This window comes from Amia ocellicauda, chromosome 1, assembly GCF_036373705.1.
Source record: "Amia ocellicauda isolate fAmiCal2 chromosome 1, fAmiCal2.hap1, whole genome shotgun sequence".
Lineage (NCBI taxonomy): Eukaryota > Metazoa > Chordata > Actinopteri > Amiiformes > Amiidae > Amia > Amia ocellicauda.
Window position 1 is genome coordinate 24,172,943 of NC_089850.1, and position 23,481 is coordinate 24,196,423.

Here is a 23,481-nt window from a genome sequence, read left to right on the forward strand (position 1 = left end):
AATACTGTCTGGAACAATTTGAGAGGTTAATCCATTTTAACTTCATCCACAGAATATACTTGACTCCTCGGAGACGATTTCTAATGGGACTCACTGACACACCGGTATGTGCACTGTGTCCCCAGGGAGCAACAGGCACCTTTTTTCATATGGTATGGGAATGTCCAGGTGTGGCTATATTTTGGCATAGGGTTTGCTCAACTCTGTCCAATGTTCTGGGGAAAAATATTCCCTATTCTCCGCAGATCCTTTTGTTAAATGATGACTCAGAGCTTGATTTATCTATACAGGAGAAACGAATTTGGCTAGCTGGCATAACTTGCGTCAGTGGACCCTTGCTTTTCTTGATGTTGTTCATGTGGAGCTCTTTATCGCTAGAATGCATGGAGCCAGGGAGGGGACTGTGCACGGCTGGGCAATGGCAGCAGACAATATTAAAACATTATTAAACACTATTCTACATCCTAATAATTGCCACTCTGCGGTCTGGGGAGGGGCGGTCATCTTTGGCAGGATGGAGTTGGGGGTTGGGGGTTGGGGGGAATGGGACTGATGCTCTGTACTTTTCTTTTCATTTTTTATTTTATTTTTTGTCTCCCAAAAATAAAAAAACAAGCTTTGCTAGCTTGAAAAATCCAATTTGCTATTATTTCTAATGCTCGCATTAATATAAAACATTATACAGTTAATATAAAACACTTTCTTCAACTTTCCAATACAGGTTCTTCAAAAGTTAAATACTTTTATTTGGAATTTGCATTGGTGGCGTGTTTGACAAACCTCTGGAAACAACATACATAAACATAAAGCATTGAATAAGTATATTAACGCAATAATAGCATTAACTCTGGAAACAAAAAAAACAAATTAGCTTGTTATTCAAGATTAACTAATGTTAATCTGAGTCCATCGGCATGCCCTGGGGGAAATCTGCCAAATCTGTAGTTTTATGGCACTTTTTTAAAAGTGGTTTTATGTAACTGTTTGTTAGTTAATTTAGCAATTTACATAGCACATTTGACATGCACTTTCTGTAAATCAGAAGCGTTACATTGTAGGTTGTGATTATTTAGCATTTATTTAGCATTACTATGAGCTATTGTTCAGTGTAACTGTGTGTGTCCGGCTCGGACTTTGTCTGTATTCAGATATAAAGCAGACATTGATTGTACAATTAGCAGTCCTGTATGGGAGGGAGGGCCATCCTGACCAGCCTTGTGTCATTCAATGCAACAAAGGTGTGCACTGTCCTAATTAGTGACAGATGAAGTATTTAACTTCTGGACCTCTGCACCAGCAGTCAGTGCCAGCAGCCTCCAGTGCCCCCCTTCCAAAGGGCCCCATCTCCAAAGGGACTATAGCTGCGGGATTCCAGCGAGGAGAAGACTTTGAGGAGACACCGCACAGCAACAACAGGCAACCATGACAATTTCTCTGATTCCCGTCCTGCTCTCTCGGTCTTCTCGGCGTGCACCTGCTCGCCATTGCTTCCCTAATCCTTCTAACCTCATCGCTCTGACTCTCCCATCCTCCTCCCTCCCCTCTACTCCACTCTCTGGAGGACTGTGGAACTGCCACTCAGCTTCCAACAAGGCCGACTTCATCTATGCCTTCGCCTCCCACCACTCCCTGTATTTCCTCGCTCTCACCGACACAAGGATCTTCCCGGACAACTCAACCACCCCTGCCGCCTTATCCTCTCTGTTTGTCCTGTCCCACTCCCCTAGTCTTACCGGGCGGGGAGGGGGAACAGGGCTCCTGCTCTTCCCTTCTCTCCTCTTCTCTGTCCCCCCCCCTCTCTCCTCTATCATGACCAACAGATTTGAATTCCATGCAGTGGAACTCACCTCTCCCTCTCCCCTATTCCTTCTAGTTGTCTACCGTCCCCCCAGTCCACTCGCCTCCTTCCTGGATGAACTCGACTTTCTTCTCTCCTACCTCCCCTCACTGTCCTCACCTACCATCCTCCTGGGAGACTTCAACACCCACCTCTCCAATCCCTCCCACTGTGCCAGATTTCTTGTATCTCCGCTGTTCTCCGCTCAACGTGAACTAGTCTGCGTGCTGCCGAACAGAAGTGGAAAAGGACCAAACTCCCAGCTGCCCTCAAACTCTACCGCTCTCTACTGTCTACATTCTCCTCCTCACTCACCTCACCAAAGAAATCTTACTTCCAATCACTCATTGAATCCACTGTCATGTAAATCATATACAATTCTAACATTTTTCTGGAGAAATCTCGATTCCCAGCAACCCTCCCCAAAAAAATACAAAATAGTTCATTCCTCTGCCACAGATCAAAGAGGTTACAGGCAGGCAGGACATACGTCTGCAGAGGTGCTGACCAGGACCATCACATCTCAGCAGGAGCCTGCCCCATCAGATCAAAGAGGATCTTGTAAACATTTCTCCCTTGGACAGATGGTTAAACAACAAAGCATCCCTCTCAAGACACCTTTAGGATGCAAGAAGGACAGCGATCAAGGTGACAAAGCGTAAGATGAAGCTCACCAGACAAGTCATTTGACACCCAGCACAACCCTGTCCCATCGACAAGCATACCAACTAAAACCTTAGCAACAAAGAATGGATGATTTCATATTTAGTAGCAAAACACCAAAAATTACCAGTTTAATACAGGCTTCCCCCCCTCTAAATTAATATCAAACAGAACAAGGGACCATGGCACTCCATTAAAAATTAAAGTAACAGTGACAATCTCTCTTTTAATCCTATCCACCCTGCTTTTCTCCCTCCTATCTTTACCATTATGTGTTGTCCATTTACATTTTATTAATAAACATACGTCCTATTTGAACAAAACAGCCTCAAGGTTAATTCATGCAGATCAACCTCACCGTGAATCTGAATTCATATTAGTAAGGTATTGTGGTAACTTGCGTATCAACCCGATCTCGTTTTCAGAGGACTTGACCGCTGTGGGTTGCATGTGTGGGGGGTCACTAGATAACAGGACTTTATTCAGCAATTATTATTTCTTTGGATATTGATACCAGATAAAACGAAAACTCTTGTTTAAAGTCCTAAGACAATCGAAAGTACTTATTAATAAAACAATAAGTGTAATGATAAATTAAAACTATTTGTCCATTGCAACATTTTGGCTGTATCTTATCAGATCAGCATCCTTTCATTTCACCAAACTACACTCGCCTAAAGGATTATTAGGAACACCTGTTCAATTTCTCATTAATGCAATTATCTAACCAACCAATCACATGGCAGTTGCTTCAATGCATTTAGGGGTGTGGTCCTGGTCAAGACAATCTCCTGAAATTCAAACTGAATGTCTGAATGGGAAAGAAAGGTGATTTAAGCAATTTTGAGCGTGGCATGGTTGTTGGTGCCAGACGGGCCGGTCTGAGTATTTCACAATCTGCTCAGTTACTGGGATTTTCACGCACAACCATTTCTAGGGTTTACAAAGAATGGTGTGAAAAGGGAAAAACATCCAGTATGCGGCAGTCCTGTGGGCGAAAATGCCTTGTTGATGCTAGAGGTCAGAGGAGAATGGGCCGACTGATTCAAGCTGATAGAAGAGCAACTTTGACTGAAATAAGCACTCGTTACAACCGAGGTATGCAGCAAAGCATTTGTGAAGCCACAACACGTACAACCTTGAGGCGGATGGGCTACAACAGCAGAAGACCCCACCGGGTACCACTCATCTCCACTACAAATAGGAAAAAGAGGCTACAATTTGCACAAGCTCACCAAAATTGGACAGTTGAAGACTGGAAAAATGTTGCCTGGTCTGATGAGTCTCGATTTCTGTTGAGACATTCAGATGGTAGAGTCAGAATTTGGCGTAAACAGAATGAGAACATGGATCCATCATGCCTTGTTACCACTGTGCAGGCTGGTGGTGGTGGTGTAATGGTGTGGGGGATGTTTTCTTGGCACACTTTAGGCCCCTTAGTGCCAATTGGGCATCGTTTAAATGCTACGGCCTACCTGAGCATTGTTTCTGACCATGTCCATCCCTTTATGACCACCATGTACCCATCATCTGATGGCTACTTCCAGCAGGATAATGCACCATGTCACAAAGGTCGAATTATTTCAAATTGGTTTCTTGAACATGACAATGAGTCCCCACAGTCACCAGATCTCAACCCAATAGAGCATCTTTGGGATGTGGTGAAACGGGAGCTTCATGCCCTGGATGTGCATCCCACAAATCTCCATCAACTGCAAGATGCTATCCTATCAATATGGGCCAACATTTCTAAAGAATGCTTTCAGCACCTTGTTGAATCAATGCCACGTAGAATTAAGGCAGTTCTGAAGGCGAAAGGGGGTCAAACACAGTATTAGTATGGTGTTCCTAATAATCCTTTAGGTGAGTGTATTTAGTCAACAACCCCCGCAAACTCTACTCCTCCCTCTTTGTCCCCCCTCCCCCTCATCCTCCCTCATCTGTCACTGCTGATGATTTCACCTCCTTCTTCTCCTCCAAGATTGCAGACATCCGCAAGCTCTTCATAACTCCCCCCTCCTCTCCCATCACACCCAAACCTCCCACCATCCAAGCTTCCTTTTCTTTATTCTCACCTCTCTCGGACTCTGACATTTCCGCTCTCCTCCTACCTCACAAACCTACAATGTGTGCCCTGGACCCTCTCCCTTCTCGCCTCCTCCAAGCGACTGCTCCTGACCTACTCACCATCATCTCCTCCCTCCTCAACTCCTCCCTCCTCTCTGGCTGTTTCCCCTCTGCATTTAAACAAGCTGCTGTCATCCCACTCCTCAAGAAACCTACCACGTGACATGGCGAGGTTCCTCATCCACCCCCCAACCTCTCCTCTCAGGCGTTCCCCAAGGCTCCGTCCTGGGCCCCCTCCTGTTCTCTCTCTAGACTCGCTCCCTGGGCCCCCTCATCGCATCGCATGGTTTCTCCTACCACTTCTATGTTGATGATGCCCAGATCTTCCTGTCTTTTCCCTCTTCTGACCCTCTCATCCCCTCTCGCATCTCTTCCTGTTTGTCTGCTATCTCTGCCTGGATGCACTCACACCACCTCAAGCTCAACCTCTCCAAATCGGATCTCCTGTTTTTCCCCCACTCTTCCTTATCTCTCCATCTCGATCCCCTTGGAATCTACCACACTCTCTCCTTCTTCTTCCGCTAAAAATCTAGGAGTCACACTCGATCCTGCACTCTCCTACACCCAGCACATCACCACACTGACACGTACCTGTAGATTCTTCCTGAGCAACATACGCCGAATCCGTCCCTTCCTCACCGACTACTCGACTCAGCTGCTCATCCAGTCACTGGTCCTCTCTCGCCTGGCCTACTGCAACTCCCTCCTGGCCGGGCTGCCTGCAACTACTACCCGCCTGCTCCAGCTTATCCAGAACTCTGCGGCTCATTTGGTATTCTCTCTGCTCCGATTCACACACGCTACTCCACTGCTCCACTCCCTCCACTGGCTCCCGATACCAGCACACATTCAGTTCAAGACATTGACCCTCACCTACCGCTGTCTCGACCACACTGCACCAAGTTACCTTCAGACACTCATCTCCCCATACATTCCCTCCAGACCACTGTGCTCTTCCGGTGCCAGAAGACTAACTCTTACCTCCTCTCCACTCCCCTTCCTCCAGAGCCCGCTTCTTCTCATCCCTGGCCCCAAAATGGTGGAACGACCTTCCCACCAAAGTCAAAACAGTAGAGTCCTTGACCTCCTTCCAGCACTTACTCAAGACACATCTTTTCAGACAGTACTATTAGTCCTTTTTAATCCCCGTTAGATAGTACTTCACAGCATTTTATCATGCTTCTTGCTTTACTAATACTTGTATTATTGATAGATTTTTCCCCCTTGCTCCCTTTCCCATTGCCCTTGATTGTGACTTTACATCTTGACAGCACTTAGCTTTTACTTTTACTTTCCAGGGTGTATGACCTCACTTCAGGGGTGTCGCAAGGGGGTAGGCATCCTAGGCAATTGCCTGGGGCCCCGGGCTAAGGGGGGTCCCCCAAATGGGAAACCGCCCCCCCTCCTCGGTCCGCTGCCCCCCCCCCCCCCGCTCTCACAGAAGAAAACTCCACCGCATCCCCCGCCGCATTACCGTCAGGAATTATTCTGCCTGGGGCTCCTGAATAAGGGCATCTGCCAAGCAATAAAAATAAAAATAATAATAATAATAATAATAATAATAATAACAACATTGAACACACCTCTGATGAAGACATGCATGTGTTCGGAATGTGTTGTTTTGTTTGTTCTATGCAATAAGTCGGATACATGCACTATAAAAAATACAAGCAAGAAGTAGTATACTATGCACCCGTCATCATAAAACTCAATATACTTTAAAATGATCAGTTCCAATGTATTATTGTATTCACACTAAGCTCAGTATTACCTGTATATTGTTTGTATGTTCTCTGGAATGCTTCTTGTACTAGATGGCTCTCAATGGTACAGCAGAGGCAGATTCTTTATCTTGCGTGCCTTTTTTTGCCTTGAGTTCATCAAATTCTATAGAATGCTTCAACTTAAGATGTTTAAATAAATTACTTGTGTTTCCACCATGCTGGGTTTTGCTTTTGCAGATATTACAAACCACTTTACCCAATTCGGAAAGTGCATCCAGCACTACATCAAGTTGCCATGCGGGCAGTGAAATGGTGCGAGGAGGCCGTAAACCATCAGGCTCCCTTCAGAAACTGGGCAGCCAGGAAATGAGACCCAGGGCGCCATCAATCCAGACATGAAATGCCAGATACACTTTGAGCATGAATGGGGACTTACCCTGGTCCAACAGTTCTTGTAAAGACCCCAATGGGGCAATTAACTGGGTCTTGACCGCCATCTTGGCACCAGTTGCTAAAGTCTGCCAGCGGTAGGAATACTGTGACCTTGTATAGGGAGCTCTCGTCGAATGAATAGTGGCTACTACCACGCCTGACAGACACCAGGCTATCAAGCAATCCTGCTCAGTGGCGGGAACACAGGAGCAGTCACCTCCTGCTCAGTAGCACAGCTAGGAGAGGAGTGACAGCAAGCTCTACTGTGTTGTGGCCAAGAAGCATACACAAAGCGGGGCAAGGGGAGACCTGTTGCCCTGTTGACCGGTTGCCCTCTGCTTAATACAGGGCTCAGAGAACTGTATACAATGGGGTAGCAGAGTAACACACACGCACACCCATGACAACATATGCAGCAGGCTACACAGGCCCAGCCTTGGTGACCTCCACTGAGACAGCACTGAGTATACACAAGGGCGGCCTAATAAAGCAAGCCCTACATAGTCGTGTAAATAAGCACTGTGCCGGGCCGCTTGGGCTCCAGCCTCGTTAAGGCAGAGGCCGGGGCCCGGAGGTGCCGCTCCAATGGTCTCCTTCTTCACTCTGCTGCCTGCACGGGAGTGCACACAGGAAGAAAGGCAGGCGCAGCAGGAGCAGCAGATGCATCAAGCGCGGCTGCTTCCGAGGCTGCTGGACTGAAAGAGGAGACGGGGGGCTCAGGGAGGAACTCTGATCCCCTGAGCCCCTACTGTCACTCGCTGAAGTGGAGGGTCTTAGGAGGAGGCAGCAATAGCAATGGCGTTCTGTATGTGACTGGCATCCGAGGCATGCCGTAGAGGGGTCGGGGTCAAAATTTTAATTGTGCCTGTGGTCGGTGAACAGACAGGACAGATGACCTCTCCACTCCAGGGGGGGGGGCAAAGTTAGATGGCCGCCAGCAGTGCAACGGCGAGGGTGAGTGGAGGAGGAGCAGAGTGTCTCCATGTTCTGATATGAGTGACACACAGGGCATTGACAGGCACATGCAGCGGTTGCACTGATCAGTGAAGGTACCGGAGCCACACTGCAACAGGACTGGCAAAATGACTAGACTAGTCAGTTTATTTTAAAACCGAAACTGAAACCGAAGCGTAGCCAGACTTCTGGGGTGCAGATGGCAGAGAATGGCGTTAGCTAATAACTAACTAAAAATACACACAGAGACATACAAATGTGGCAAATCAGTGGGTGAACAGCACTATTTGTGCAGCCAGCCAACCGAAAGCAAACGTTTGTCTTGCAAACAAACACACGGAGAGCTCTCACAACTTGTTGTTTCAAAGGCGAAGAGGCACAAGAGGAAGTTCCTGTGCAGACGTCACCTCTTATACAAACAAGAAGTAGGAAGGGACCTGTTTTGAAGGACTTGCACAGGGGCCAATGGCAGCTTTGATATAGAGATGTTTCAATTGGGTTCCAATGGAAGTGTGCTGAAACCCCTCCTCCTTGGGCAGTGCTTCTGACTTGAAAAACTGGCTGGTTCGTTTCCTGTCTTTCTTAAATTGTCCAGCACAGTTTTTATTCTGCCCTCCTTCACAAAGCCATGTCTCTCTTCGTCAGACCTTAAAACCCACGTTGTTTTTGCTCACTCACAATGTCGTTCTATACAGAATTAATTTTTAAAATGTTAAGAAATACAGCAAAGCTAATGATATTCTTAACCACAAAATTGCCATGTTCAAGTTTAACTCCACTTCCACTTCCGCTGTACAAAGAGCTATGGGATACAGAGGGTGCTGTGCCAAATTGAACGGCACTTCACTAAGCTGTTACTGTGGCAACCCCTTCATACAGGACTATTGGGAGTGCTTCATTGCCATGGTAACCCCATGGCTTGGTGAGGCATAGCGCCTCATGTCCTGTTTCTAGCCTCATAGACAATCAGCGCTTCTGAGTTTCACAAGTATGTTTTCAATATTGTGACGACAACGCTTATAGGGAAGTTATACAAAGAATATGTTCAGTTTATTTTTAAGTTAATTTTTGTTTATTGTCTTTCAATGGATTAAAGAAAAAATATGCATTATATTATTGTGATTATTCATTTTATTTTAATGTTTTGGAATTCTAATTAAACCGTTCCTCCTTAGTGAAGCCGTGCCTCAGTTGCGTATTCGGATGAGCCGCTTCTGGAAACCTCCTGGTGTCTGAGGTCTATTCTAGTGTGGTGACCGAGTCCTGATTGTGCCAAATTTTAAGGAATGGTTTATCTTGCATGCTGGCGCTATTGAGGTGGGGTTGGGGGCTGTCTTCTCCCAAATGGTGACTGAAGAGAAGCACCCTGTTTTAACCTCAGGAAATTCCTCCTCAGGGAACAGCAATATGCTTTCATACAAAAGGAATGCCTCACAGTGAAATGGGAGGTCAAAACCCTCCAATATTATCTGTTGGGAATACAATTCACCCTAGTCACTAACAACACGCCCTTCACTTGGATGTGTCTCAGCAAGGAGACAACTGCCAGAGTCGCCAGATGGTTTATGTCTTTCCAAATGTTTCGGTTCTACACCTCTACCTCATTATAACATGGTCTTCGGGAGCCAAAAAATCTTACTGCATTATAGGTGAAACTGTGTTCTATCTAACTTGCGTTGTTCTCAACCATTTCCAAAATTAACCCTTGCAGTAGTTTACTCTAAATTTCTCTGCCGTGACTCAGGGAGTGAAGGTTCCTTTTTTTGCCTCTGTACACGCTATCCGTCCCCATTGCAGAAAAGGCTCCCCTACATTTTTTTTTTCTTTCTGTGAATTCAATCTTGAGAGCAGGTTGTATATCGCAAGTTCCAAGTTAAATAAATTAAGCCTTGTCTCCCAATTAAAAAAAAATTCTCTGTCTACTCATTTTTAAGATATAATGAAATCAAAACCAGCTAACAGAAAATACAGCAATAAACTTTATTTTTCTGGGTTGACAGAAACAGACAGGCAGATAACTAACCTCATCTGTTTATTTTTTTCTTGTGTACAGTGTATGCAGCACTTTTTCTCCCCAGTAATTAGTTTCCTCCAAGGAGACAGTAATAAATAAATACATTTAACATAGGTCTAATTTAAAGAAAATAACAATTATCCAGATATGGAATGGATGAGATGGATATACATTATCCTATTACTATTATAAGTACTGTATATTGAACACTGTCCATGAAGTAGAACAAAAAACATGTTAATTTATTAGAATTTAAATAATGACTACTTCAACACATTCAACACATTCACTGACATCTGATGATTTTTGATAAAATATATTAAAAACATAGACATATCTGTTAATCACATCATAAATTATATGTTACATGTTAGGCTATATTTTTCTGATAATGTCACTAGTATACACTGAATTTACTTTTTCAAATACTGTTCTTTTCTTCATTAAAAATAACAGACCCTATGGGCAAATTCCATATCAGGTGAACAGAAAGCAATAAAAAGGGGTTATATTAACCTATAGTTATGAAATGATTGCATATGATGTGTTAATTTCTCTTTAATTATGATGTCATGTTGCAGGACATACTGGTACGTCTTTATGTTCTTACTACTTGTAAGAGAATTTGGAAATGCTTGGTTTATGAAAACTCATAGGTCAATTGGTTTCTCTTTTAAGATTCTTTTTAGAGGGAAGATGCGGTCAAGTCACAGATCCTTTATTTTGACAGCGGTGTGTCTCTCTCTGTCTCTCCTCTCCAGCTCTGTCTTGTGTCTCATTGCAGGATGAAGAAGTTAAGAGAACTCAAATTCTCTTTGTTTTCCCTTTTATAAGGTTTCCTTCCAACCAATAGCATTTTGCCACCACCATGACTTGGGTGCCTTATGCTAAAGTAATTTAGAAGTGGGGGTCATTTTAAATTTGGCTAGGAGCCAATCAGAGGACAGGTCCCTTTTGGTCTCTGGTCATCAAAGATAGGGTTACCAGGGCTACCAGGGGCTACCAGGTGAAAGGGAGGAGGTCTGTTTCCTCTACCAAACCAGATGGTATAGAATTTCCCATAGAAAAATACATTCTAACAAATAATATCTTACATACTCAAAGGGTTAATTGTCAGTAAATAATTTTTGTTAGAGCTAACACTATCTGTTCTACAGTGGTTACATTTGATCTAGAAAATGTTCAAACAAAGCAAAAAAAGGTAATCAATGGTTTTAAACTGTCAATTATATAACTTTAAGACTTGCAGACAAGAATGTTTTATGCAATTAAGATTGGAGTGAGGGTTTGAAAATGTTGTAAATGTGCTCAGCTTTGGTGAAGTTCAAAGCCATTTTTGCTTTACCACGTTATATCTGAATTTGCATTATATCGGATTTTGTTAGATCAGGGTAGATGTGTAACATCAATGAGTTGTCCCGCATACAATGCCTCACAGTGGGGTTTGCTCTTTCCTACGGTCTCGAGCTGAAGGGAAGATTTTGTAGTAAAGTATGTGGTCTGGTGGCACATGGGAGATACTGTAATGTCAGTCTCTAAATATACAAAACCCTATTCCCCTGATGCTTGATAAAAAGGGTCTGTAGTACCAGTGAAGAGGCCTCTAGAGACCTTCGAAAAACATTCCTGCACAATTAAACATTATACACCTCACCTAGTGGCAGACAAGCCAATTAGAGGCTTTGGAGAGAACAAAGAGAGCAAGAGCTGAAGCCTTACTAAAAGGATCACAAAAACTTAATGCTTAACAAGAATGGGCCATTTCTTGATACAGCCTTCAAGGAGACTTGACTATATAGATAACAGTTTGATAATCAAGTTGACTGCTATGTCTACAAAGTGACTACAGTTGTTTGTAAGTGTATGGAATTGGAGACGACAAATTACACTGTACTATACTATAAAACAATATATATATAGACTTATACACACACACTGCTGCCGTATATTCAGTTTATATTTTTTTAAATATATATATGTTTTTTATTCTGTGTACAGTTTCATTCTAGAGGAATTAGGGCAAAATATTTTTAAAGTAACAATGAGCTTCAGTGCTTTTTGAAACCATGGATAGAAAAAAGCATAAATCAGTGGATTAAATGTAGAATTAATGTAACCCAACCAAATAAAACCATCAAATATGGCTGCTGGAGTTGCAAAATTGAGATAGACATCAATCATGGTATCTATGAAGTAAGGTACCCAGCAAACTAGGTAGACACCCATTACTATTCCTAGTGTTTTAGCAGCTTTTTGCTCTCTGTTTTGCTGTGCTCTTCTTCTACTGTCTTCCAGTGAAAATGTTCTGTCTTCCATTGTTTGGATGAGTCTTGCTTGGTTTCTAGCAACAGTGTAAATGCGTGCATATATCCCAATCATGCCAAAACAGGGAGCAAAAAAAACAACTGCATCAAGTATTGCCCACAGCTTATTAAAAAGAAGTAAACAGCCACCCTCACATGATAATACTGCAACCAATTCTTCTAAACCTTGATCATTGGATTTGGTAAAAATAATTCCAAAGCTATATATTGCTGGCAATACCCACCCAAGAGTTACAAACATCCAGGACACTTGTATTGTGATTTTACTAGCATAATGAAGAGGCTCACACACTGCATAATAGCGATCAATTGCAATAAGACACAAGTGAAAAATTGAAGTAGTGCAAAGCAAAATATCAACACATGTATGAAGTTGGCAAAATAATGATCCCATATACCAACATCTTTCAACACTTCTGATCATGCTGAATGGAAGAACAAAAAGTCCAAGAAGGAAATCAGCAATTGCTAGAGAAAGAACTAACAGATTATTTGGTGAATGAAGCTGCTTGAAATGAGAGATGGAAATAATCACAACCAGATTGCCACCAATTGTGATCAGCACTGAAAGAACAAACACAAAATACAAAAGTGCTCTTTCACCAACCGATCTGGACAGTTTAATGCAGGATTTGGTAACATTTTCAAAGCAGTACTCTACTGAGTTCTTCTGAATAAAGGATGAATTCATCTTGCTGAGGCTGAAAGTGAGTTAATGATGAAATCAAATCAGTCAGACGTCTGTTGGGAAAAATACATTTAAATTGAATACATTTACTTTAATAAAATGTCATATCTATTTAATTATGATTGAAAAAACACAAATATGATTGTACCATAATGTAAGTGTTGCCTGAGGTTATTCACTCTCAGGATATTGTAATTTAGTAAGAATTCAGTAAAATGCAATTCACTGCAATCTACATAATGAACTAAATATAGAAATATAACCTCCAATTTTAGTGCTCCCTTAATAACATACATTACCTTATCGCATAACAACTTTTTCATTGAAGAAGACCCTGTGTGTATTTCCCATTTTCTGGATTCCCTGAATGTGTTGAGTCCTGGTTGTAAAGCAGACTTATATACAGTGTGAAAGCTCCCTGGAGTTCAGTGACACTTGGATATCTTGGGAGATAATGAAATGTGATTGTTATGAAGACCAGTTGTACTCATCATTTCAGACCACAATGAAGAAATGGATTGTGGGAGACGTGTGTAATGTAAGAAATGCACCACTTTAGCACAGGAGTCAATGTAACGTGTGTGTTTAAAAACTACCACAGAGAACAAATGTAAAATGCTTTATATAGTTTTTATGGGAGCATGTCAATTTGTCCCTGACAATTCGTCCCCGTCAATTTGCCCCCATGATAATTCGTCCCTGCAACAGTTCGTCCCTGCGTCAATTTGTCCCTGACAATTTGTCCCCGTCAATTTGCCCCCATGATAATTCGTCCCTGCAACAGTTCGCCCACACGTCAATTCGCCCCCATCATTATATGTTCTCCACTTGATCATTTGTAACCATGAGTGCATTAACTTATTGTAGAGCCACAGAACACACATATGTGTATATATAGTAAGCAGGCTGTATAAATATATATATAATATATATATATATAAATATATATACACACAGACACACAACTATTTTGTATTATTTATTATAATGTATGTTTTTAATTGATACATTCATTTGAGACTATAACTCCAATAATTAAATTCCATACAATTAGTCAGAACAGCTGGCATCGAGGGCTGCAGGCTACTTCAAATAGGTTTCATGCTGAAGTTGTACAGCAGTTGGGACAGTGGTTAGAGAATAGCAGTGTAAACTTGGTGATCAGGGTACAATTCCAAATATATATATATATATATTTTTTTAATACATAATTTCCTGGAGTTAAATGGTATCAGAGTAGAACGAACAATTACAAGGCGAATAATAAGGATTTTTAATTCTCGTCATTAGAATTTCTTTTCAATAACACGGTTCAGGGAACATGCAAATCAGAAAATACAGTGCTACATATGGAGGGTCAATCCTTCTGACAAATATAATTTATTCATTTGTAATTTTTTCTCTTAAGCATTAAATTCAGTGCATATGTGGATGCCTTATTATTATTATTATTATTATTATTATTATTGATTTCTTACATTAATATTGGCTGAATTTGAATAATGATCCATTCTAACTGGATATTAATTAGTGAATTTGCCTTGCTGTCTGAATTGCTGCGAGTTCATGTTCCCTGAACTGTTATTGAAACGAAATTCTAATGAGGAGAATTAAAAATCCTTATTAAAGGTAGAGTATGCAATCTTTTCCAGAATTTGTTTTTGTTATACTGGTTGAAAGTCTCTTCACATCCTGATAGCAATCAATAATTTAAGTGGTCTAAATGTAAAAAATATATATATATATATATATATATATATATACACTCACCTAAAGGATTATTAGGAACACCTGTTCAATTTCTCATTAATGCAATTATCTAACCAACCAATCACATGGCAGTTGCTTCAATGCATTTAGGGGTGTGGTCCTGGTCAAGACAATCTCCTGAACTCCAAACTGAATGTCTGAATGGGAAAGAAAGGTGATTTAAGCAATTTTGAGCGTGGCATGGTTGTTGGTGCCAGACGGGCCGGTCTGAGTATTTCACAATCTGCTCAGTTACTGGGATTTTCACGCACAACCATTTCTAGGGTTTACAAAGAATGGTGTGAAAAGGGAAAAACATCCAGTATGCGGCAGTCCTGTGGGCGAAAATGCCTTGTTGATGCTAGAGGTCAGAGGAGAATGGGCCGACTGATTCAAGCTGATAGAAGAGCAACTTTGACTGAAATAAGCACTCGTTACAACCGAGGTATGCAGCAAAGCATTTGTGAAGCCACAACACGTACAACCTTGAGGCGGATGGGCTACAACAGCAGAAGACCCCACCGGGTACCACTCATCTCCACTACAAATAGGAAAAAGAGGCTACAATTTGCACAAGCTCACCAAAATTGGACAGTTAAAGACTGGAAAAATGTTGCCTGGTCTGATGAGTCTCGATTTCTGTTGAGACATTCAGATGGTAGAGTCAGAATTTGGCGTAAACAGAATGAGAACATGGATCCATCATGCCTTGTTACCACTGTGCAGGCTGGTGGTGGTGGTGTAATGGTGTGGGGGATGTTTTCTTGGCACACTTTAGGCCCCTTAGTGCCAATTGGGCATCGTTTAAATGCCACGGCCTACCTGAACATTTTTTCTGACCATGTCCATCCCTTTATGACCACCATGTACCCATCCTCTGATGGCTACTTCCAGCAGGATAATGCACCATGTCACAAAGGTCGAATCATTTCGAATTGGTTTCTTGAACATGAAAATGAGTTCACTGTACTAAACTGGCCCCCACAGTCAGCAGATCTCAACCCAATAGAGCATCTTTGGGATGTGGTGGAACGGGAGCTTCGTTCCCTGGATGTGCATCCCACAATCTCCATCAACTGCAAGATGCTATCCTATCAATATGGGCCAACATTTCTAAAGAATGCTTTCAGCACCTTGTTGAATCAATGCCACGTAGAATTAAGGCAGTTCTGAAGGCAAAAGGGGGTCAAACACAGTATTAGTATGGTGTTCCTAATAATCCTTTAGGTGAGTGTATATATATCTTCTGTGGAAGGGACAGGAATAAAAAAGGATCGACCAATCATTGCATTCGGTCCGAATGTAATGATAGGATATCCTTCCTGTCTGTCAATCTATATTTGCATACCACTGCGCATCTTGTTCGCGCAGACACACACATCAGCGCGGGAACCTTGACGCTGTGTAAAGCGAGAATGGAAGGCGAGCCACAGATACTATTTTTAAAAACATAATAACCGTAAATAAGATGTTTATGTAATTTATTATTGTAATGTCTAACCTAGGAATGAGACATGCGGTGATCTGAAACTGTTGCGATCGATTCCACCCACACGTCTCTCCTCCTGGCGCTGAGACTCTGCTCTGTGTGTGTGCGTAATGTGTGATAGAGGGAGCGTGGTTTTGGAGACGCCTCTGAAGCGAGGGCGGGCTCTATGCTTTCAAAACAAGCTTGCTAACTGCTGGCCTCTCAGGATTGCATACCCTGGCTTTAATCGCCTTGTAATTGTTTGTACTACTCTGATACCGTTTAACTCCAGGAAACTATTTATTTAAAAACAAATTACATGTATTGATCTGGAATCAAACCCAGATCACTAAGTTCACAGTGCTGTTCTCTAACCACTGTACCAACTACTGTTCAACTTCAACACAAAACCTATTTGAAGTAGCCTGCAGCCCTCACTGCCAGCTGTTCTGACTAATTGTATAACACTTAATTATTGGGGTTATAGTCTCAAATTAATGTATCAATTAAAAACATACATTATAATAAATAATACAAAATAGTTGTGTGTCTGTGTGTATATATATATATATTTATACAGCCTGCCTGAATGCACTCAAGTGGAGAAGTGGAGAACGTATAATGATGGGGGCGAATTGTCATCGGGGACAAATTGTTATAGGGGCGAATTGACACGGGGACGAACTGTTGCAGGGATGAATTGTAGCTGGGACCAATTATCATGGGAGCGAATTGTAGCTGGGGCGAATTGATGGGGACGAATTGTCATGGACCCAGTTTTTATAATTCATAACTTAACATTTAGATTTTAACTCTTATTAGTCCTAACAATGTAATGAGAATGTGATACTTCTTTGCTACATCCCTGTATATTACTTTATTTACATATTAAATGAAGAAGTCTTCTCTTATTCAGCAAAATAAGTATTTAGGCCAAACACTTAGGTTTCTTATGGCCATATCGAAATATAGTGTGATGTTGGCAAAATGTGATTGGTTAAAGAGAAACCTTATAATAGAAGGAATGGACAAAGAGAAGAGGAAGAAGAGAGAAGATGGAGACAAGGAGAAGAGAAAGAGCAGGAGGAAGAGAGAGAGACACACCAGCTGCCAACCTGACCAGACTGACCTAAACTGCCTGTGAGGAAAAGAGGAGAATAGGGGTAATATCATATCCTTTCTGTAATCCAGCAGAAGCTTTATATTACTTATGTTAAGAAATATAATTAAATGATTTTGGTTTTCTATTTTTGTCACAAATAAATGATTATTGCACATCTGTGACTTGACTGCATCTTCCCTCTAAAAATAATCTTAAAAGAGAAACCAATTGACCTATGAGTTTTCAGTTAAACTATTTATTTAGATTGACTGATAAACCAAGCATATGAAATTCTCTTACACTTTGTTATTTTTATATCAATGCTATCTGCTTATTTTAAAACATATGCATGTGCAGGGGTCACAAACCAAACATTTTGTTGTGTCTTTTGACAAGTAATAGCTCATTTGACTTCCTCAATGGTTGGGGGGACATACTTCCAGGTTTTACAATTACAGTCCTGGATTTTAATTAAACGTCCTGATGTCCCAACAATTCTCTCAAAGTATTTTACATATCCCAGTTGTAAACTCACTTAAAACTCTTAAAACCTTTTAAATATAAATAGTTTAATGTTTTCAATCACATGAAGAATCAAACATTTTTAGTATATTGGTAAACCCTCATTACTGGTAACTAATAGGTAATGTTTGTCACGGCCACCATCTAGCACTTACATTCTATCCTCACTAGATGTCGCCATCGCCCTTCCTTATCAGTCACTTCTCCCAGCTCCTATCATTCAATTAACATTCATGGGACCCTTGTGCACTTCTGTGATCACCCCCTGCTCCTGTTCACCCTGCACCTCTCATCTTGTTTCTCTGCTCCACATTTAAACCCTTCACTCACCCCCAGTCACTGCAAAGCTTTGTCAGTATTTACTACACCTCCGAGCAATCTACCTGTGCCTAGTTATCACCTTGTTTCCTTTACCTCCCGCTTGACTTCCCAACCACGACCTTGATCCTCCCCTGATTGCCTGTTTGCCTGATTGCCTGACCATTGCATGTGACCACGACCACGTCTTTGCCTTCCCCTTGATTGCCCTGTTCTGCCGGTATAGGAGCCATCCCTGTTCCCGTGCCCCGTGGTACGTTACAATGTTTTTATAGGCAGTTTTGTGGATGACAACGTAAATACAACGCACTGAGAGCGCATGCATCAGAGTTGTGTGCCCCAGCCCAGAGATGTGCATCTGCCTGTGAAACCAACATGAATTTGACAAATGACAGGCAGATGTTTCTAGATTCACCCTGCAGAAATAAATCACTGCCCTGAAAAAATCCATTGACAATGATGTCAGGACAAAGTTTTTTTTTTTTTTAAGGAAACATGGCCAGGGAGACAGTCTGAGATTAGAAAGTTTGACACGTGGTTGAAATCTTGGTGTAGGGAAGAGGGTTTTAGGTTTTTGGAGCATTGGTCTTTCTTCTGAGATAGATGGGACCTGTACAAACTGGACGGTCTACATCTAAACAGAAGGGGGGCTAATGCATTGGGAGAGCATATGTGCAGAGTAAATTAGAATATTTTAAACTAGGGACCAGGGGGGCAGGGAGCTCTGACAATGGGAGATGTTCCACTAAGGAAAGAAAACCAAGGGAAAGTGCTAGTGGGAAAGTCCTGAAGTGTTTGTACCTCAATGCCAGGAGTATAAGGAACAAGATGTTAGACCTAGAAGCCACAGTGCCGGCATTTGACTATGATGTTGTAGGAGTGACAGAAACAGAGACAGAGGTAGACTGGAGTACACTGGATACAGATTCAGTTGAAAATGGATGGTTATATTTTAAAAATATACTACTTGAAGCTCAGGAGAAATTTGTACCAAAACGTAGCAAATTGAGGACCAAAAAACATTGGCCAAAATGATTTAAAAGAAGTATTCAGAAAAACAAGGGTTTAGACGAGGCAGATCATGTCTTACTAATTTATTGTAGTTTTTTGAACATGCAACTGCAGCTGTAGATCATGTGAAAGCATATGATATGATATACTTTTGATAAGGTTCCACACCAAAGACTGATCCTCAAATTGGAAGCTGTAGGCATTCTGGGTAATGTAGTAGATGGATTATGAACTGGTTGATGTATAGGAAACAGAGGTTGTCGATTAGAGGAGTCGCTTCTAACTGGAGTGAGGTTGTTAGTGGAGTTCCACAGGGATCAGTACTAGGGCCTTTGCTTTTTCTAATCTATATTAATGATCTGGACTCTGGGATAGTTAGCAAACTTGTGAAATTTGCACATGATACTAAATGCCCCGTTTCCACTGGCTTAAGCGTCTGGATGCATCCGGACGCAGCCTGGTTTTGTGGATGGTTAACTATATGCTGCAAGATGTGGCCATAAGTGTCCGTCACTCCCACTAAGGAAATATTTTGCTTTCAGAAGCGGAGATGTGTGCTTGACTTGTAGACAGACAGGGAAGAGATTAGCTACATTATGTCAGAAGATATAATCTCAAGTGCTGTGTGGGATTATGAATAAATTACAGTAGCAACAGTAACAGTACAGCAGCATGGAGTGAAATCCACATAGAGAGACAATTACTGCTAACAGTTAATATTCGAGTGTATTAAAAACTTGCCGAACATGGATTTCACAGGACCCCGGTGCAGTGCTGCTACTAGTTAAAAATAAACTGAAGGATAATAATTGGAGCAATAGCAGACAATTGTATTAATATTTTATGAACAACTGGATGGTGTTTCAGGCTGTCGTTTTATGAATGGTTTGCAGGTCTGTTGTATAACAGCCCTGCAGAGACAATCAGTATGAAGCCAAACACGATTTAGTTAACGTGTGTCCAAGTTAAATGAATGAATACATAAATACAGCAGATCTGGGTTTTCCACTAAAACATTAAAGACTGGTTTAATAAATGCATCCATAAGTCCATAAACACTATGACTGAGACGTGCACACTTTAGTTAAATTATATCCTGCTATATTGTAGCTGCTGTTACTGTATGATTAATCGTGAAACGTGTGTATTTTGTTTCAAACGTAACATGCCCTGGTTAAGGGTGTCTGCTAAGTAAATTAAAAATAATACGGCAAAAAGTGTCGTTTGCAGTTACAAATCTGTAGTAAGAGTAATAAGTTAAGGGAGTCAAATTGTGGCATTTAAAAGACATATCTAGCACATATCTTGATGATGATTACAATAATAACAATAATAATAAATTGCAAATATTTATTTTTATTGCTGCACATGGAAACGTTTTCTTACAGTAACATAATGCTTGTCTAAATATAAGTTGTCTATACACATTTAACTATTCCTAATATCTCTTAACATAAATGTGTATTTATTACGCTGCTGTCTCCAATCATGTAAAGCATAAATAATAAAATAGACACAAAAGTCCTTTCCACATCAGGCTCTATCGCTCGTAGTGTTTTCTGTCTTTGTTTTTAAAACGAAACACAAACCAAACCCACAATTGGCACGGCACGGCATGGCAGGGCATATCCTCTGGACATTGTTCTCTTCACTTTGACTTCTGTTCATTATGATAAGAGGGACACCCAAACAGATAAATAGCCCACAGATACCAATTTACTTAGTGTTTGTTTGGGGTTTCCTGTTCTTCTCTCAAGGCTGAAGATGTTACATTATAGTGATTGATTACCTCATTGTTCATTGTTGAAGAAAAATGTGAGATTGGTCAGTTTTTATGCCACAACAGGAAAACACCTGCTTCCATGATGACCCCCCTCCTCAGGAAGTCAGCCACAAACATGCAGAAACCTGATCTCAAGAAAACACTTTGGGAAACCTGTGACTGTCCCTGCCCATAGACCCACATGTCATGCATTGTATAAAAGCTGTCCACTTCTGTTGTTCAAAGAGTCTCTGCTGGAGAGATCCCATGTTGGGCCCTTCCAGGCCTGGCATGTTAAATAAATCCATGTTATCATCTGTGCATCAAGACTGTGTTCTTCATACTCCATTGTCATTGAAGAGGTTAATTAAAGAAGAATTATAACAGAATATCTTCCCTGATATAATTATTCTGAGTGTTCTCTGAAACCAAGGATAAAATAATCCATAAATGATGGGATTACAAGTAGAATTAAAGTAGCCAAACCACACCAGGGCATCAAATAAAATTGGTGGTGTAGAGAAATTTATAAATGGATCAATTAGAGTTGCAATAAAAAATGGCAGCCAACAAAATAGAAAAACTCCCATTACAATACTCAGAGTTTTTGCAGCTTTTCTTTCTCGGTTGTAAGCTACTTTGTTTTTATTATCATTCTGAGAAACGTCTTTCTCTGATATATTATTTATGAGTCTGGCATGTCTTCTGGCCACCAAGAAAATCTTCATATAAAGGGAAATCATCACTATTCCTGGAATTAAAAATGTTAGCAATGTTGCCAGCAGTCCCCACTGTTTGTTAAAAATCAGAACACATGCACCCACACAAGAGTTTGAAATGACTAATTCCTCAATACCTATTACATTAATATTGGAAAACACCACTCCATAAGCAAACCCAAGAGAAAAAAGCCAGCTGATACCAATAAAAATGGCTATGACAAATATGGTTATTTTACTTTTGTACTTTAAAGGCTCACATATAGCATAATATCGGTCAACAGCAATAAAACTTAGATGGAAAATAGAAGCCATTGAAATCATCATGTCAAAACTGGAGTGTATTTTGCAAAGCAGTTCTCCAAAGTACCAACATGTTTCTATGGATCTAATCATGCTTAGTGGCATAACAAGTGCCCCCAAAAGACAGTCAACACATCCCAAAGACAGGATAAGAAAATTGGTTGGAGAATGAAGCTGTTTGAAATGGAAAATTGAAATAATGACAATCAAGTTTCCACACACAGTAAGAAAAATTGTTCCGAACATGAACATATACATTCCAACCTTAATAAGGACCAGCCTCTGTGCTTTGGGGCAGGAACCCTTCAGATGCTGAAAACAGTACTCCATCTCTTCATTTGCTGTAAAATTCATGATGAAGCTGTATAGTTAGAGGTGTGCTGGAAAAAGTTCCTACAACAACAGAAAACAAATAACTAATATATTTTTTTTACTCAATAAAATGTTTTTTCATAATTATAAGACCCGGAGTCAGGTGTTTATTATCCTCATCCACATTCATGTTACCTTGATTATTTGATTTTGTAATTTGTGTAATTTTACTGGGTGTTGACTGCTCGGTAGAATCATTGCGGTTTGCTATGAAGATGTTCCCAGCTATCCTCAAAGTTTGCTTTTTTGTCCATTGATCTTGTTTTATTTTTTTTCCAGTGCTTATTAGTTTGAGTGTCACATACGCAGAATGTTTTGTCCATTCATCTTGTGTTCTGAGGTTCGGACTGGCTAGAAATTATAAACAGAAGAACCTAAAAATTATGTATCTTTAAGAAGAACATTCTGGGACATTCTGAGTATGGTTACACTCATTCTAGTCTAATTACTGGAAAAAGCAAACTAATGACAAAATACAAATACAAAAAACCAACTTTCTCTTTCCTAGATGCCAGATATCATGCAATAGAATATATTGAATCGTTCACTGCAGTTATATCTACAGATATGATACATCAATAATCTTAACTGATGCAGAATTATATATGTACATACTATACGGGTACTGCATATATATGTAGTTATGATGAATCCTGTAATCTACACTATAAAAAGTGGGATATGCATTATTAAAGTAAAAGTTATGTTGCCCATATACAATTAACCATATATAAGTTTAACCTACCTTGCTGCCCCAGTACCATGCAATTACCATTTAATACGTATCTTCAGTAGATTATCTTAAAGAGTTTATATATTACTTTAAACATGTAGATCTATATAATTCTGTCTGCAGTGCTTCTTTGTAATGATTTTCTGTATGAGTGTGACTTGAATTTATTAAGATTGGTTTCAACTATCTAGACACATATTCCCAAACCTCTTGCAACAGGCTACACCCACATTAGTTTGAAGTGTGTGTTATTTGACAGATATTTAGCTGATTTTTGCCACAACATGTGTTTTTATTAACTTTATTCTGTGAGAGATTACCATCACTTGGGTAGACACATTGTGATAATCAGATAATATATTTAAATATTGTGTTAATGGATAAATATTGTTAAAATGACTACTGGTTTGAAGATGTTTGTTTTATTCTAAAATAGCAGCTGAAAATTATACAGCTTCTTGTTGCCAATAAAAGGTATGTTGTATGATTAATTCTAGCTATGTTCATACAGCATAATGGATTTGCTCAGGCTATGATTTATCAATGTCCATTAGATGGTGCTGGAATATAAATTGCAGCCACATTGATGAATAGATTAAAAACAGCTGACACATTGTCCAGCTCATTGTGATAATTCAGGGAGATCAGCAGCTAAAGTG

General features: G+C 40.6%; 2 protein-coding genes across 2 annotated transcripts; both read right to left on the reverse strand.

Moving 5' to 3' along the window:
• Positions 1–11,734: 11,734 nt before the first annotated feature.
• On the reverse strand, positions 11,735–12,766 carry LOC136759943 (trace amine-associated receptor 13c-like). The gene has a single exon (XM_066715098.1). The coding sequence runs from the start codon at positions 12,764–12,766 to the stop codon at positions 11,735–11,737; it is 1,032 nt and encodes a 343-aa protein (XP_066571195.1).
• An 8,267-nt stretch (positions 12,767–21,033) lies between these two features.
• On the reverse strand, positions 21,034–22,079 carry LOC136758878 (trace amine-associated receptor 4-like). The gene is made up of 3 exons (XM_066713608.1): positions 21,765–22,079; positions 21,637–21,692; positions 21,034–21,486 (listed from the first exon to the last, which is right to left on the reverse strand). The coding sequence occupies exons 1-3, from the start codon at positions 22,069–22,071 to the stop codon at positions 21,034–21,036; spliced, it is 816 nt and encodes a 271-aa protein (XP_066569705.1). The 5' UTR covers positions 22,072–22,079.
• Positions 22,080–23,481: the final 1,402 nt, after the last annotated feature.